The 12166-nt window shown below is 48.3% G+C and overlaps 1 protein-coding gene across 3 annotated transcripts in view; it reads left to right on the plus strand.

The window, feature by feature from the left end:
• The window catches only part of tubgcp6 (tubulin gamma complex component 6), a 32089-nt gene extending 20162 nt beyond the window's left edge, over positions 1–11927 (plus strand). For 2 of the 3 annotated variants that reach the window (XM_014124473.3, XM_014124471.3), the window contains exons 13-24: positions 982–1070; positions 1361–1476; positions 1679–1817; positions 2931–3023; positions 3177–5184; positions 5545–5713; positions 5818–5959; positions 6970–7164; positions 7400–7532; positions 8049–8262; positions 9148–9341; positions 11642–11927. In XM_014124473.3, coding sequence (XP_013979948.2) covers positions 982–1070; positions 1361–1476; positions 1679–1817; positions 2931–3023; positions 3177–5184; positions 5545–5713; positions 5818–5959; positions 6970–7164; positions 7400–7532; positions 8049–8262; positions 9148–9341; positions 11642–11733 — 3584 coding nt within the window. In that variant the 3' untranslated portion in view covers positions 11734–11927. The remainder of the gene's footprint in view (positions 1–981; positions 1071–1360; positions 1477–1678; positions 1818–2930; positions 3024–3176; positions 5185–5544; positions 5714–5817; positions 5960–6969; positions 7165–7399; positions 7533–8048; positions 8263–9147; positions 9342–11641) is intronic. The other variant, XM_014124474.3, reaches the window with a different exon arrangement.
• Positions 11928–12166: the final 239 nt, after the last annotated feature.

Raw genomic sequence — 12166 nt, forward strand, 5'->3', positions numbered from 1 at the left:
ACAATGTAAATAGCCAAGTTGCTTTTCAATGTTTGAGTATGCTACCACTGCTAGCAAAAAGAGACATCGTTGGCCTTTACTAGTGACATTCTCATATGTAGACATGATGACTAGAGTGATCCTGTTACCAAGGTAACCTTAAAGGAATCAGCAAAAAATATATATATTTTAATTAAAATACTTCGGTCACAGAATATTAAATTAAATCGAACAATATACCACATTACTTCTTACTTGTAATACATTACTAAGCATGCTCCTCCGTTTTTGTAATTATGGCAAAACATATATTTTGTATGTTAACAAATCGGAGTGGCAGGTATACATTTTTTTTTTTTAATCTACCTGCCGCATTGGCTGTTTATGGGGCGGCAGGTAGCCTAGTGGTTAGAGTGTTGGACTAGTAACCGAAAGGTTGCTAGATCGAATCCCTGAGCTGACAAGGTAAAAATCTGTTGTTCTTCCCCTGAACAAGGCAGTTAACCCACTGTTCCTAGGCCGTCATTGTAAATAGGAATTTGTTCTTAATTGACTTGCCCAGTTAAATAAAGGTTAAATAAAAATTAAATTGGCTGTTTATATAAAGAAGTTAGGCCCTGAGCAATACACACACTGGTACACACACATGCAGATACAAACACCTCGCTACAACCCTGATTATACCTTACAGGATCTTTACAACATTGCTCACAACACTGATTACACCCCCAAATAACTTGGCACATCACCCTCTATAACCCTAAGGATTCTTCACAGAGACGGCAGGGAAAGAGGGGCTGATATGAGTGAGAAAAGCTTTGAACAGCTTCCAGCACCTCAGGGTGTAAAATCTCATCATCTCTCACATAGTTTAAGAAACTGCTCGTATCATTTATTACTTCAAAGATGTGCAATGGGAAGTGAATGAAGCTTGGGTCAAGTACTGTGTGTGTACTGTAGGGGGTAACCAGCCTGCTGCTCTCTCTCTCTCGCCCCCTGCAGGGCGCCAGGTGTCACAGCGTCTGGCTGAAGAGGCAAAGAAGAGGGAACGCTTTGAAGAGCTGAGACAGCACTTGGAGCAGGAACAAGAGGTGGGACAGAGAGTGAGAAAGGGAGACCAATGGAGAGGGTTACACTTTACTCCTCAACTGTCTCCCTTTTGACCTTCATATGTTCACAAACTAAAGACGGAGGGAGGGAGAAAGAAGGATGGAATGAGAGAGAAACAAACAATTACTCTTTAACTCTGTTTTGCATCATATAAACACCAGCTAGGAACACAACACTATATCCTTTTATCTTCAGAGCTGTGTTACTGTTTTCTTACCTCAGCTGTAGAGCATGTGTAACCCATGTCTGTGCATGTGTGTGAATGTTGCAGTGGCACAGTTTAGCCAGGAGGAAGGAGCAGGAGGATGAATTCAGCTTTGCCAGGGAGCTGAGAGACCGGGAGAAGCGACTACAGGCCCTGGAGGAGCAGCTGGAGATCAGAGCCAGGTCTGGCCACTAGGGCGCGCCACCACACCATACCTACATTAGACACACACAGTCACGTTACACACATTACACACACACCTCTCCCTCCTCTCACCGCCTTTCTTCTCTCTCTCAAATCACAACCTTATCTTCAAGACAAGCCTGAGTAGGGTGAAGCCTGACACTTAAATAACCTGAGATAACAATGCATCCTGGTCCTCAGGAAGGAACTGATTGCCCAGTACAGCCACCTATCAGAGGAGGCGGCCAAGAGGGAGTGGCAGGCCATGTGGAGGGTTCAGCGAATGAGACTGGACGATTCCCGGGCCCAGTTCCTACTGCAAGACCAACAGGAGACTGAGGTCAGTAGTACTCTCTCTTATACACACACTGTCTCTCGAAGGAGGTTACTTCGAAGGGTGTAAATTAGAGGTCTTCACAGGTCCAAAAAGTTGGATCTATTCCGAAATGGACCTGGGACTTTCCCACCCAGACCCGATTATGCATATATACATTTTTAAGATATAGAGACCGTTTCAGAACGGAACCGAAGACAACTAGACCCGTTCTGTTATAGACCTGATTGGCTGCAGACCCGGTCCAATACGATCCGAGTGAGGGAAGCAGCAGCGAAGTCATTTCAGCTACTTTATTAACTGGAGCTGATGCAGCATGAGAGGAGGGAGAGAGGTGCAGCTCTAGCAGGCGGGGGAGGGCCGTACTGTGAGCGAGTGACATGGGGAACAGGAAGGGAGGGAGAGACCGCAACCGACCAAGTTATAGTAGACTAATAGCTGCCGTAGCCAGGTTATTTATCATCAAATATGATTACGTAGTACCTGTCTTGACTGCATCAATCCGGGAGAAGCTAGTTAAGCTAACGTTAGCTAGCTAGGCTAATTGAGGCTGCAGTGCTTTCTGATCCTACAGTTACAAATAACACCTCCATTCAGAATATTAAGTAGCATCCTGCCTGTTGGCTCTTGGTCGTTGTAGCCTTGTCTTTTAATGCCTGTCCTTAACTTTTAATTCTGTCATTGTAATTCCATCTTCCATGGATTAGATATCTCCTAACTTTTGCCACACGGAGCAAGGTTCTATGACTGTAGCCTATTGCCTTTTTGATGACTTACGATTGGCCAACAACAAGCTACACGCTCCACTCTCATGATAAGCAAGAGCAGCAGCATAAATTATACAATTTCTCTCTCTCCTGCAGCAGTCACGTTTCGATCTGTACGGGCCCTTCCGGACAAGTCGGTTATAATTACACATACCCGAGACCCGTGACAATAATATCAGACCCTACCCAGACCCGTGACATTATTTACAATTGTGGTCCAGATCGGGTACAGGTGGATCTGTGAAGACCACAAGTGTGAATCATGTTTGGCGGTGTGGTTTCATATGACGACGTTGATGAATATGATTGTGGTGATGATGCTGTAATGTACTATTCTTATCTAAACCCCCAGGCTATTCTGGAGAAGTATCCTGTCGGAGGGCAGAGACCCCCTCTGGAAATACTACAGCCAGCTCCAGCTCAGACCACTCAACCCTTAGCACAGGTGTGTAAGTATGTGGGGTGGCGTAGCGTCAAATAAATACAGCCTATGTAAAAGTGCCTTGCCAATCCACTCATGGAAGTGTAAGCTTGACTGAGTGTGTGTGATCTCTGCTCGGTGCCCTAACCTCGCTGTTCCTGCCCCTGTTTTGAACAGCAGTCCCTATCCCCGGAGCCCTGTGAGCAGCAGTCTGAGGAGCCAACCCAGGCCCCCCTTCACCACCAATCCACTCCCCTAGCACCCCCCACCGCGAAACTCGACCTCACCCTCGTCTCAGAGCACATCAACGCCAATGACTTCCTGCCCAAGCCGGCCGACAGCCTGCAGGTGGACCAGGCCCTACAGGAAATTGGGTCGGACCTCCCGGAGGCTCCTGCGCCTCATAAACCTGTAGACTATGACTTTAGTGCCCCCTACAGTCCCCTTGAGGGAGTGACGGCCCCGGCCCTGACTAGACCTCGCTGGGGTCCTGTGGTACAGCCAGACATGGCTCACCCTCACATCCCAACCGGTCCCCCTGAGTCCACTCTAGGCATGGGGTGTGTGGTATCCGGGACTTTAGCTCTTCCGTCTCCGCTACCAGGAAGTGCCTACAGCCATTCTTCAGACTCCACTATGGGTGTAGGGTGTGTGGTGTCAGGAGCTGAGGTCCTCCCCAGGCCCAGTCCTCACGGCCAGGCCTCCCAGTCTAGCATCCCCCTGGGCCAGTACTCCTCTGATGTGCCCCTGGCTCTCCACACAGCCAATGTCCACGGACACCCCTCCCAGACCACAGTGCAGCTGGTGGATGGAAGTCAGGCAAAGCAGATGGACAGCAGGCAGGAGAATACGGAAGACCCATCACCTCCAGGGGGCATGGTAAAAGAGGCTGAAGGGACTGTAGAGGCATCATGCCTGGTGGAGATGAAGCCAGCTGAGATAGAGAAACTAGATCATGTTGGAGCAGAGGAACAGTTGGCTGGTTCTCTCAGGGAGGCTTCTGCCTCCTCCACCCCAGAGCAGGGCCATGACAGTGGGTATCACCCAGGACAGGCCTCCCCTTCCCTCTCTGGACCCTCCAGTGTGTCCGAGCTCCCTACTGCCAACATTCAAGGCCATGCCTCAGATGCTCATATTAAAGTCGGAGAGCACGTTTCAGATGTGGAAGCCCCTCTCCCTTCTCAAAACATTCATGGTCATTCATCTGATGCTAACATAAAGGTAGGAGAGTTTGTTTCGGAGATGACTGCTCCTCTTCCGACCGCCAATGTTCACGGTCACGCATCTGACGCTCATATTAAAGTTGGAGAGCATGTTTCAGAAGTGGTCGCCTCCCTTTTCACCCAGAACATTCACGGTCATGCCTCGGACTCTCACATCAAGGTCGGGGAGCACATGTCAGAAGAGGTCGCCTCCATTCACACACAAAACATCCACGGTCACTCATCTGACACTCACTTCAAGGCGGGTGAGTTTGTGTTGGATGCAGAGCCCTCCCGGCCACGCTGGAGCAAGCATGGTCACGCCTCAGACTGCACACTTCAAGTAGGCTGTGTGATGTCAGGCACAGAACCAGTACTCTCCCCTCTACCCGGTAGCACCTACGGCCATTCCTCTGAGTCCACTCTAGGTATAGGGTGTGTTGTCTCTGGGGTGGAACCCCTTCATGCTCCTCTACCTGGAAGTGACTTTGGACACGCCTCAGACTCAACCCTGGGTGGAGGGTGTGTGGTGTCAGGAACGGCAACCCTTCCTTCTCCGATACCCGGAAGTGACTACGGCCATTCGTCAGATTCAGCGATGGGCGGAGGGTGCGTGATATCTGGGATTGAACCCGTTCGCGCTCCTCTTCCCGGCAGCAACTTCGGACAGTCCTCAGACTCCACACTGGGCACAGGGTGTGTGGTGTCGGGTGTAAACCCTCTGCCCTCCCCCATCCCTGGCAGTACCTACGGCCACAGCTCAGACTCTGCCCTGGGAGGGGGCTGTAAGGTGAAGGAGACTGGTAATGAATACGACGCCAGGACCCTGGAGCAGCAGGAGCAGCAGCGGCTGGCCGAGGGCATCTCGTCCTGGGCAGCGGGCTTGGCTCTGTCCCCAGGCGAGAGCTCAGAGAGGGAGTACCTCAGCTCCCTGGCTGCTCAGTACCAGGTGGAGCAGTACGAAGACTGCTACGGTCTCATGAGTGAGTCACGTCAAACACACACAGGCCTGCACGTACAAACACTGTATAATACAGTCGAGGGCACTTCACACACCCTGTGTTTGCATAGTGCACACATTCATGATAGTCCCAAGTCATTGCGTCACACGGTAGCAGGAATAGGCTGCTCTAGTCTAAAATAACTCCGTGGTACTCGATCAGTTGCACAACACTAATGTAAAGCAGCTTTTTAAGATGTCCACATGATTCATGTATAATATACCATCCAACTGAAATCACAACAATGACTGAAAGGTGCAGTCAGGCAATGGTACATTAATATAACGAATGTTTGAAGTAGAATCTCACTGTATTTTTCTGCGTGCTGTGTCCCCTCCACAGCATTGGCCCCAGAGTGTCACCCCCTGCATCAGGTGACGCGGGGCCCCTGGGGCCTCCCGGTGGACCCGTCGCTCCGCAGGGCCACAGACACCACGGTGGTGCAGCTTAGTGGGATGGTCTCCCTGCCCGTCCTCATGAAGCACTCTGTCACCACCCCACTCATCACACAGTGAGTGTTCCTTTTTAGGGAAGAAGGAGTCCACGTCTCTCTATTTGTATGCCTATCACTGACTGTTTGGTACTTCTGTTAACCCCCCCTTCTCTGTCTCTCAGTGTATCCTTGGTGAACAAGGCGGTGGTGGACTACTACTTCGTAGAGCTTGGAGTAGAGAGGCATTTTGAGGCCCTCAGGCACTTTCTGCTCATGGAGGACGGGGAGTTCGCCCAGTCTCTCAGTGACCTGATCTTTGAAAAGGTGAAACGGCGCTATGGGAGTGGTCTTACCTACAGTGCCTTCCGAAAGTATTCATACCCCTTGACCTACTCCAATTTTTGTTACAGCCTGAATTCAGAATCATTAAATATATATATAATTTCTCACCCATCTACACACTACCCTATAATGACAAAGTGAAAACATGTTTTTAGAAATTTTTGCTAATTTATTTAATATGAAATACAGAAATATCTCATTTACATAAGTATTCACTGCCCTGAGTCAATACTTTGTGGAAGCAACTTTGACATCGGTTACAGCTGTGAATCTTTCTGGGTAAGTGTCTAAGAGCTTTCCATACCTGGATTGTGCAACATTTGACCATTATTCTTTTCAAATGTGAATACTGTGAATACTTTCTGAAGGCACTGTTTGGTGTGCGTTTCATGTACCTGTGTTTTTTTTCTGTGTATTTGTGTTTTGCCTGGGTGTGTATTTGTCTTTTCAGTCTGTTTTATCTGTCTGTGTTTTGTCTTTTCAGTCTGTTTTATCTGTCTGGGGTGGGTCTGTGTTTTGTCTTTTCAGTCTGTTTTATCTGTCTGGGGTGGGTCTGTGTTTTGTCTTTTCAGTCTGTTTTATCTGTCTGGGGTGGGTCTGTGTTTTGTCTTTTCAGTCTGTTTTATCTGTCTGGGGTGGGTCTGTGTTTTGTCTTTTCAGTCTGTTTTATCTGTCTGGGGTGGGTCTGTGTTTTGTCTTTTCAGTCTGTTTTATCTGTCTGGGGTGGGTCTGTGTTTTGTCTTTTCAGTCTGTTTTATCTGTCTGGGGTGGGTCTGTGTTTTGTCTTTTCAGTCTGTTTTATCTGTCTGGGGTGGGTCTGTGTTTTGTCTTTTCAGTCTGTTTTATCTGTCTGGGGTGGGTCTGTGTTTTGTCTTTTCAGTCTGTTTTATCTGTCTGGGGTGGGTCTGTGTTTTGTCTTTTCAGTCTGTTTTATCTGTCTGGGGTGGGTCTGTGTTTTGTCCATATGTAATCCCTGTGTTCTCCTCCATCAGATGGGCAGTGGTCAGACTCCTGGAGAGCTGTTGACTCCTCTGGTCCTGAACTCCATCCTGAGTAAGGCTCTTCAGTACAGTCTTCATGGAGACAGTTCTCTGGCCCCTAACTTCACCTTCGCCCTGCGCTTCCTCCCGGAGACCTTCCATCCTCACGCCCCTGACGCACTCAACTGCCTGGAGCTACGGTACAAGGTCAGAGGAGAGGGAGTGTACTTTTGTGTGCAGTAGATTGCTGACCTCACTGAAATTGTGACGTAGTACTGTTCTTGGTATGGAAAATATCGGAAAAGAGTTTGATTCATTTGGAGAGCGGCTTTTCGAAGACTGTGAATAATGATTTTTCACAAAAATTAATCTCCTGCATCCCCTTTTCTACCCTCCCTCAGTTACATCTGACCCTCATACTCTATCTTTCTCTGTCTCTCAGGTGGACTGGCCGTTGAACATCATAATCACAGACAGCTGTATGAACAAGTACAACCGTCTGTTCTCCTTCCTACTGCAGCTCAAACACATGGTGTGGAGCCTCAGAGACGTCTGGTTTCACCTCAAGAGGACTGGTAAGGGCTCCATCTCTGTAAATGAAGGGGGAAAAAAGCCCTGTAGAAAGGGAATTATGGAGAAAAAGCCCTGGAGAAAGGGAATTATGGAGAAAAAGCCCTGTAGAAAGGGAATTATGGAGAAAAAGCCCTGGAGAAAGGGAATTATGGAGAAAAAGCCCTGGAGAAAGGGAATTATGGCGAAAAAGCCCTGGAGAAAGGGAATTATGGAGAAAAAGCCCTGGAGAAAGGGAATTATGGAGAAAAAGCCCTGTAGAAAGGGAATTATGGAGAAAAAGCCCTGTAGAAAGGGAATTATGGAGAAAAGGGGAATTATGGAGAAAAAGGGAATGAGGAAAGAAAGGCATACCGCTGCTCTCAAGTCTCAATACAACTGCACCACATCAGTTCATTTTAAAGCACGAAGGAGCAGCATATTTCATGTGCAGGCTTTTCTTTATTTTATAGCTCTAGTCATAATTATACCACGACCCAAAAGTAACGTGTGCCTGTGTCCCCCCCCCCCCCCCCCCTCAGCGCTGGTGAAAGGGGCGGGCCGCTCGGTGCAGTTCCGCCAGCTGCAGCTGTACAGACACGAGATGCAACACTTTGTGAAGGTGATCCAGGGATACATCGCTAACCAGATCCTGCAGGTGTCCTGGTTAGAGTTCACCACCAAGCTGGCCAGTGCCTCGGACCTGGACGCCATACACCGCATACACGCCGACTACCTCAACAGAGCTATCTTCAGGTTAGAGACATACACACACACACTGACTACCTCAACAGAGCTATCTTCAGGTTAGAGACATATACACACACACTGACTACCTCAACAGAGCTATCTTCAGGTTAGAGACATATACACACACACTGACTACCTCAACAGAGCTATCTTCAGGTTAGAGACATATACACACACACTGACTACCTCAACAGAGCTATCTTCAGGTTAGAGACATATACACACACACTGACTACCTCAACAGAGCTATCTTCAGGTTAGAGACATATACACACACACACACTGACTACCTCAACAGAGCTATCTTCAGGTTAGAGACATACACACACACACACACACACTGACTACCTCAACAGAGCTATCTTCAGGTTAGAGACATACACACACACACACACTGACTACCTCAACAGAGCTATCTTCAGGTTAGAGACATACACACACACACACACACACACTGACTACCTCAACAGAGCTATCTTCAGGTTAGGAGACATCTACACACACACACTGACTACCTCAACACATTATACATGAATCTTACTCTAGACTTTGGACTCAGCCTGCTCTCAACATGTTATCTTAAATTAAAAATAAATTCATAGTTTTTTTATTTAACCTTTTATTTAACTAGGCAAGTCAGTTAAGAACTAATTCTTATTTACAATGACAGCCTACCCTAGCCAAACCCAAACCCGGACAACGCTGGGGAAATTGTGCGCTGCCCTATGGGATTCCCCATCACGGCCGGTTGTGATACAGCCTGGAATCGAACCAGGGTCTGTAGTGACGCCTCTAGCACTGAGATGCAGTGCATTAGACCGCTGCGCCATTCGGAAGCCTACATCTTTCCTTAATTGAATTCTGTATCCGTTTTCTCTCCTCCCCTCCCAGGGGTCTGCTGACAGAGAAGGCAGCTCCAGTCATGAACATCATCCACAGTATCTTCAGCCTGATCCTGAAGTTCCGGGCCCAGCTGATCGCACAGCCCTGGGACAGCCAGCAGGGGGAGGCAGTGCACCCCAGCTTCATCGCCATGCAGCAGTCATACAACACTTTCAAATACTACTCCCACTTCCTCTTCAAAGGTAAGGACCGGGTCAAAGCCTCACTGACCTCTGGTGACCTTTCGAATGAGAGTTGAGGGTAGTTTCTATATGGAGAAAGTGATATGTTCAATTCCAAATCAACATCTGAGTCCTTTTTCCTGAACACCTCTTGTTGCAGTGGTTAGTTGGTAACTGGGTAGAGTCAAATCAATGTTATTGTTCACATACACATATTTAGCAGATGTTATTGCAGGTGTAGAGAAATGCTTGTGTTCCTAGCTCCAACAGTGCAGTAATATCTAACAATACTCGACAATACACACATCTAAAAGTAAAAGAATGGAGTTAAGAAATGTAGAAATATTAGGACGAGCAATGTCGGAGTGGCATTGACTAAAATACAGTATATACATATGACATGAGTAAAACAGTATGTAAACATTATTAAAGTGATTAGTGATTCCATGTCTACGTACATAGGGCAGCAGCCTCTTAAGGTGCAGGGTTGAGTAACTGGGTGGTAGCCGGCTAGTAACTGTGACTAAGGTGCAGGGTTGAGTAACTGGGTGGTAGCCAGCTAGTAACAGTGACTAAGGTGCAGGGCAGGGTACTGGGTGGAGGCCGGCTAGTGATGACTATTTTAACAGTCTGATGGCCTTGAGATAGAAGCTGTTTTTCAGTCCCTCGGTCCCAGCTTTGATGCACCTGTACTGACCTCGCCTTGTGGGTGAACAGGCCGTGGCTCGGGTGGCTGAGGTCCTTGATGATCTTCTTGGCCTTCCTGTGACACTGGGTGCTGTAGATGTCCTGGAGGGCAGGCAGTGTGCCCCCGGTGATGTGTTTGGCGGACCACACCACCCTCTGGAGAGCCCTGCGGTTGCGGGCGGTGCAGTTGCCGTACCAGGCGGTGGACCAGCCCGACAGGATGCTCTCAATGGTGCATCTATAAAACTTTGAAGGTCTTACGGGCAAAGCTGAGTTTCTACAGCATCCTGACGTTGAAGAGCTGGTGTTGCGCCTTCTTCACCACACGGTCTGTGTGGGTGGACCATTTTAGATTGTCAGTGACGTGTATGCCGAGGAACTTGAAGCTTTTCACCTTCTCCACTGCGGTCCCGTCGTCGACGTGGCTGGGGGGCGTGCTCCCCCTACTGCCTCCTGAAATCCACGATCAGCTCCTTTTTGTTGCACCACTCCGCCAGGGCCCTCACCACCTCTGTAGGAAGTCTCGTCATTGTTGGTAATCAAGCCTACTAGCTGTGTTGTCTGCAAACATGATGATTGAGTTGGAGGCGTGCGTGGCCACGCTGTCCTGGGTGAACAGGGAGTAGGGGAGGGAGCTGAACATGCACCCTTGTTGGGACAGACCGTGTGGTGAGGATCAGCGGAGTTTAGGTGTTGTTGCTTACCTTCACCACCTGGGGGCAGCCAGTCAGGAAGTCCAGGACCCAGTTGCAGAGGGTGGGGTTCAGACCTTAATGATGAGCTTGGAGGATACTATGGTGTTAAAGGCTGAGCTAGAGTCAATGAACAGCATTCTTACATAGGTATTCCTCTTGTCCAGATGGGTTAGGGCAGTGTGCAGTGTGATGGTGATTGCATTATCTGTTGATCTATTGGGGCGGTAAGCAAATTGAAGTGGATCTAGGGTGTCAGGTAAGGTGGAGGTGATATGATCCTTAACTAGCCTCTCAAAGCACTTCATGATGACAGAAGTGAGTGCTATGGGGCGATTAGTCATTTCAGTTACCTTTGCTTTCTTGGGTACAGGAACAATGGTGGACATCTTGAAGTATGTGGGGACAGCAGACAGGGATAGGGAGATTGAATATGTCCGTAAACACTCCAGCCAGCTGGTCTGCGCATGCTCTGAGGACGCGGCTAGGGATGCCGTCTTAAACGTCTTACTCACGTCTGCCACGGAGAATGAGAGCGGGCCGCGTCGGTGGCACTGTTATCCTCCAAGCGGGCGAAGGTGTTTAGCTTGTCTGGGAGCAAGACGTCAGTGTCCACGACGTGGCTGGGTTTCCCTTTGTAATCCGTCATTGTCTGGAGTCCCTGCCACATATGTCTCGTGTCTGAGCCGTTGAATTGCGACTCCGCTTTGTCTCTGTACTGACGTTTTTGCCTGTTTGACTGCCTTACGGAGGGAATAACTGCACTGTTTTGTATTCAACCATATTCCCAGTCACCCTGCCGTGGTTAAATGCAGATGGTTTGCAACTTCATGTTTTTAGTCCCATTTTATCTTACATCCCCTCTCTGAAAAGTGTCATGTCAGTTAGTCCTTTAACCAACCAGGCAAATGGCTAGAATCTCTCTCTGTGGTGTCTCCTCAGTGGTGACCAAGCTGGTGAACCGAGGATATCAGCCTCACCTGGAGGACTTCCTGCTCCGCATCAACTTCAACAACTACTACAAAGACTCCTGAACGTACGTGTGTAGAACACTGTGTGTGCCTGTGTTGTAGATCATCAGAGTAGGCCTCGTAGGTGTCTAAACTAATGATACGTGGAATATTATGTACATGTGTACAAATCTCTCCCCCACACACATTGCAGTTTGTGGTAATGTATATTTGTGGCATGAATAATATACCATATTAAAGAAACTACATGAGTTGTATTTACATTTTTAAATGTACCTCGACGACCTGTTTGACAGCTTCAATGTGCCTGACCATACAGTATTATGCCTCCTGTCCACAATGGTGTCTGCTATCAAAGTCAGTGATGATAACCCCATCCCCCTAACAACGCTAGCCAAAGCTCAGGTGCCTCTCCTCTGCCCACCCCATTCCTAAGCCCTGTGTGTCAATTAAAGAAATGTTTCATTTTGTGATGTAAAAACAAAACTTAAAAGGA

The sequence above is a fragment of the Salmo salar genome, chromosome 10, assembly GCF_965601325.2.
Source record: "Salmo salar chromosome 10, fSalSal1, whole genome shotgun sequence".
NCBI classification, from domain to species: Eukaryota; Metazoa; Chordata; class Actinopteri; order Salmoniformes; family Salmonidae; genus Salmo; species Salmo salar.